Raw genomic sequence first — 5775 nt, forward strand, 5'->3', positions numbered from 1 at the left:
TTCTCCAGAGTCAAATTTAACTCCCTTTCCTTATGTCATATTACCTTTCCATGGGAAGTCTCTAGAAGATCTGGGGATCACCCATCCCAAATGACTTGAATGTGTACCCATGAGGGGAAATGTAACACCTGTGAGTGTTTGTGACTATGAATATCAACTTGGCATCAAATCCATGTTATGTATGTGGTTTATAAACACATAGGAACATGCATTAATGGATCAGTCCTTATCATAAATATATATATATGTATATATATACATATATACATATATATATATATATATATATATATATATATATATATATATTTTAACTCCACACAAGGCATGGTTGAATTTTGGGATATGGAGGAGGCAGCAGAAAACAGTGGAGAGATCACTGGATTTGAATCTCATCTCAGTCACTGAGTAGGGGAGCATTAAGTAAACCACTTAATTTCTGAACCTCAGATTCATCCTTTGCAAAACAAAGAGGTTACATTTGTCATTGTGCAAGGTCTCTTCCAACTTTAATTTTTATCATTTCAGACTATTTTATCCTGTTCTTTTCCCACTGTGTTGTACTCAGCTAGCTTAGCCCATGATGATGATGATGATGATGATGATGATGATGATGATGATGATATTTGTCCTTCATTCTCAAAGAGGACCATGACATTGGAATGGTGCCATGACATGCGAGTGAATTGGATTTGAGTGAGGGTGTTGTGCCAAGTCACCAGCCTCACTTTCTCTTCTAGGGCCACATGCCATCCAGTGGCCAAATATGTCCACATAGTAGGATAAGAAAAAAAGGTGTGGACTGAAGGCTTAACTGATTGAATCTATTATCTTGGGTCTGTAAATATAATCTCAAAATTCCAAGTTTAATTAGAAATTGACCCCCCCCCCAAAAAAAAGCATCTACCTACTCTCTTTGCCTCTGAAATCCCAATTTTGGATTTTTTTAAAAGCTAATTTGACTCAGAACATTGTAGTCAAAATAAAACTGTGAAGATGTGAAGAACTCAGTGGGCTCATTTGAATCCCTTCATACTACCCAGAATCCCTATAGTATGCTCAACCTCTTTGCCATTCTCCTTGTCCTTTTCACTCCCACATCTTCACCCACAGAAGACAACTGTATGAGTCACCTAAGAATTTCCCAGCCATATATCACACCCATGTTATGATGCTCCCTTTTAGCAGAGAAACTAGAACTAAAATGTTCTTGGGTTATGCCATCAATGAGGTAATCCCCCCTTCTTTATAAGATTAAGGGCTATCATTCATGTAGACTCTCACCCTTTCTGATATGGTAGCTACCAAGTCATTAAGTCATGTTTATTTTAGCAGAAAGAGGTCAATGCATTTGGAAGGCCTCTGGCCCTCCCTTTGAATTGCACAGATTAAACAACAAAACTAGGACATACTTTAGCTTTCCAAAGCATTTATATATAAAAAAAATCCAAACTATTGATAGGGTTCACAATGAAAAATATATAATATATATTTATATATAACAAGAAGACTAAGACATTTATTTTACATATGTACAAGATGTATACTTGTTTGGTTTTCTCCCTAACTCAAACCACAAATCATGGGAAAATATTTAGGTACATGAAAAAGCTACAAAACATAATAAATGAACATTTGAAAAAAAAACCATATGTCCAAGCTCATTAAATAATCACACTGACAAATAAATAGTTATTCTGCTTCAATTTGCAGCTGCTGCCATGAATTTCTGGCATACTATGATAACTGGAGGTGAGCATGCAAGTCATGATTTCATACCATGAACTTTGGAGAAATCACTGGGTCTCATTTGCAGCCAAAATACCCAACATTAAAATACTCAACAGGGGCGCGATTCCTTGACTCATGAAATGTTCCCATGAAAGTTCACGGAGAAGCACCCTTCTGAAAATAAAACACAAGTGAAAATTCATGGTAACAATTCTTCACCTTTTGGGTTGGATTAGGGGTCACAGAAGGGTGAGGCTAGTCTTGAAAAAATCATACAGTTCAATCTTGGTGATGGGTTTAGAGAAAATGGTGCTTGCCCGAACACCTATCCTGAAAAAATCAGAAAAGGAGAAACAGTTGTCCCCAAGAAGATCCATATATATCAGCCATCTTCTAGGTTTGACTGAAGCAACAAGCAAAGATTTGGAAGTGAGCACACAGCAATGGAAGTCTTCAGTCTTGATGCAGTGTAACCTGTAGAACACAGGACCACAGATTAGTTCTGGGTCCAAGCCGACGAACTCCCTAGCTCAGACTGTGCTTGCTAGCTTTGCTGGCTCGTTTCTTCTCTTTGTGATGAGGTGCAGGCTTTGCAGGTGACATGCTCTCATAGTTGTGGCTTGACTCGTTGTGTTGCCTAGTGTACCTTTTACACTTGCAGGCAGTGACCACGGTGATCTTGTAGGTCCGAGTACTTCCGTCCTGGCACTGCAGTTGGATCCGCTGGGTACGGGTCTTGTCATTGACACACCGCCATTCCTGGGAGCTCCTTCGGCTCCAGTATTTGGTGCCAAAGCTTCCTCCAATCCAGTTGGGGAGTACTGGAAGGGGCAAGCACTCCCCAGCACATACCAGCTCCTTGAGGGGATTGATGCTGGTACATTGGCCATCAGAAATGTATTTGGTAGATCGAAGTTCTCGGCAGCCAACTTGGACTCGACCTGCAAAACACAGAGAAGAGAGAAGGACTGTGGTCAAAGGGTCAACAAAAAAGAAAGGATTCCCAAACCAAATGTCTTCGTTATACAGGGGGAATTATATATTATATATGAGGAAGTCCCTGGAAATCCCAGGCTCAGAGCTGGAAGAAATCTCAAAGGACATCTCATTCAACCCTTTGCTTTACAGATGAAGAAACTGAGGCATAGAGAGCTTAATTGATTTGTTCAAGGTCAATTGAAATGACCCTGAGGTAAGATTTGACTACAGTTCTAGTATCTGATGCACTTAGCCTCCCTTGGTCTCAGTTTTCTCCTTTGTAAAATGGGAGAATTAGACTATATGGGCTGAGATTTCCTCCATTTCCATATTATTATCCTGTGATTCTAATTGATTCTAGTATTAACTAAACAAAAAAAGCTTAAGTGCTAAAAAAAAAACCATAAAAGTTTGTTCATTCAGCAGTTGCCAAGATCCATAAACTTCCTTGTCTTTCATATGACTTAATAGGCTGCAATGTTTTTATGCATACGTGTGGTCCAATTTAATCTCTTATTAGAAAGAGGTGATCTTGAATCTCTCCTCCTTGTTGCCTGAATTTGAGGAAACCCTCCATTCATGTACAAATCTGCCTCTATCCTTTTGGAAATTCTGTTACTAAATTGCAGAATCCTGCGTCTTTTCCAATCTCTAACCTGCCAGTTTTGCCATTAAGAAATGGTCATGTGATTGTCCATGGATAACCTATATCAGATTCCTTGCTATCCTAGTGGGGAAGGAAGGGTGGGAGGGAGAAAATTTACAAAAATGAAAATTGAAAATTGTCTTTACACATAATTGAATAAAAAGTAAACCTTTCCTATTAATTTTTTTAAAATGTGATGGATAATATCCAAATGCCCTAATCTGGAAGGCCTGGTTGCCGTAACAACATGACTTCAATTTTCCTGCATTTTATTTTAGCAGTATCCAACCCAATCAAGAGAACACTGTTGAAGGAGACATGATGCTCATTTCCTGAATGTCTCTTTCAGAAAACCAGAGTGGAATCAGTGGTCTTGTTTGGGGATCAGTTTACCGGAGTGGGTAATGTTCCCAGCACAGGAAGTCTAAGAGGAACAAATCTGGGAGGGAGGCAGGAGTTATCCTTTGGGACCAGAACATACAATTGATGCCCTTGCTTTATGATCCAAGAGAGACCAAGGCAGGGAAAAAATGATGGAAAGGGAAAGCTCTGACTTTAGAAATGATTTAGGACTTGGGAAAGGGTTGTCACCTGCATTCCTTCTTACACTCTTGAAAGCTAAGGTAATGACTGAGGGATATTCCTTCATTCCAGAAATGGGACCAGACTGGAGTTGTTTCTCCTTGGGGGAGTGCCCCAAGGTGGTTGCCCTGCCTGTAGTGAACTGAGAAATGGACCTGGCAGCGGCTGATTGGATGCATGCCCCTCTAGTCTGGCTCTTTGGAAATAGGCTTCCCAGTTTGCAGTGACAGGTCGCTGAACACCTGAGAAGGTTCTTTAGGAAGCTTGGAAGAAGGAAAGATTTCCTCTGCACTCAAAACCTCCCAAGGGCCGACAAAGTTGAAACACCTTCATCTGGCGGAAAGCCAAGGCTCTGGCTGCCTCTCTCCTTTCTCCTCTCTCTCTCCCTCTCTCCCCTCTCCTCCCTCTTCTCTCACTGTTCTCTGTTTCTGTCTCTCTCCCTCTCTCCCTTTTCTTCTCTCTCTCTCTCTCTCTCTCTCTCTCTCTCTCTCTCTCTCTCTCTCTGAAGAGGAGAGGGGTGATGGCTGCAGCCAGGGCTTTGTCCCCACTCTCCTGTCCTGACCTGGGTCGGGCTCCACAGTCACAGCCACGCTCCCCCCCCCCCCACCCGCAGACAGAGACAACAAACCGGTCCGGACGCCTCGAAATTAAATGAATGGAAGAAGGGGCCCCCTCCCCCATGCCCCCCCAGGTGCGGCCGGCCCCCTTTCTCCCATTTCCTTTGCTGCCTTCCCCGGCCACGAGCCCCGGGGATCTGGAGCGGGCTAGACCCGGCCCTCCGGCCCCCGACTGACAAGGACCCCCCTCCCTCATCCTCCACAAGGGAAACTGAGGCTTCTGGCGCGGGTTGGGCTCGGGGGGCCACAGCTGCCCCGCAGGCGGCTTCCCTGTGCTCGGGGCCAGCCGGGACAGAGGCAGAAAGAAGAGAGAAGCCTGGATGGGGGCAGCTGGCGGGGGGCGCCCCCCGGGTTCCTGGCCAGCCGGTGAGCCCCCCCGGACCAGTCCCCAGCCGGGGGCGGGTTTCTGAGCGCCCAGAGCCCCCCAGGTGGGGGTCGGGCCGGCCCCCACTTACTGCTCCGCGCCTCCAGCCCCGAGCCGGCGCCCCCGGCCGGGAGGCGGCCGCCGTGGCGAGCCTGGTTCAGGGCGCTGCTGTTGCCCCCGGCCGGGCCCGGGGTCCCCCCGGACGCCCCCGCCGCCGCCTTGGACACGTGCGAGTAGAGCAGCTCCGTGGCGTCGTTCTTGAACCCGCAGCCGCCCCGGCCCAGGACGCAGGCCAGGAGCAGCAGCGCCCCGGGGACGGAGGGCGGCGGCATGTCGGCCGGGGCCGGCGGGGGCTCCCCGCTGCTGCCGGGGCCGGCGGGGCTCCGCTGCGCCTCCGGGCTCCTCGCGTGCGCCCGCCCGTCCGCCCGCCCGTCCGCCCGTCCGCCCGTCCGTCCGTCCGCCAGTCCGTCCGTCCGTCCGCCCGCCTCACTGGCGACTCGCTCCGGCCTCGCTCCTTTATAGAGCCGCGGGGGGCTGGGGGAGGGAAGAGAGGGGGCGGGGCGGCGCCGGCCCGCCTTCAGGTGGAGGGGGGCTGCCATCCCTCCTTCCCTCCTCCCCCCACCAGGCGTGACCCGGCAGATCCATCTTACCAATGGCAGAGCTGGCTGGGGGCGCGCCGGAGAGGAGGGGCCCCGGGGTCCCCCCCAGTCCCATCAGCTCCCCCGACCGACCCTGGTCCTCCCGGGATCGTCTCCTTAGATGAGGCTGTGGGCCCGACGGGTCCCGGCGGCACAAAGCTCAGTGGAAAGGGGCAGCTTGGGCCCCCCAGCCTGGGGCGAGGCTGGGTCCTTGGTTGT

The 5775-nt window shown here is 48.3% G+C and overlaps 1 protein-coding gene across 1 annotated transcript; it reads right to left on the reverse strand.

The window, feature by feature from the left end:
- Window positions 1-1282: 1282 nt before the first annotated feature.
- SOSTDC1 (sclerostin domain containing 1) lies at window positions 1283-5250 on the reverse strand. The gene is made up of 2 exons (XM_074195035.1): window positions 5010-5250; window positions 1283-2672 (listed from the first exon to the last, which is right to left on the reverse strand). The coding sequence occupies exons 1-2, from the start codon at window positions 5248-5250 to the stop codon at window positions 2257-2259; spliced, it is 657 nt and encodes a 218-aa protein (XP_074051136.1). The 3' UTR covers window positions 1283-2256.
- Window positions 5251-5775: the final 525 nt, after the last annotated feature.

The sequence above is a fragment of the Macrotis lagotis genome, chromosome 7, assembly GCF_037893015.1.
Source record: "Macrotis lagotis isolate mMagLag1 chromosome 7, bilby.v1.9.chrom.fasta, whole genome shotgun sequence".
Lineage (NCBI taxonomy): Eukaryota > Metazoa > Chordata > Mammalia > Peramelemorphia > Peramelidae > Macrotis > Macrotis lagotis.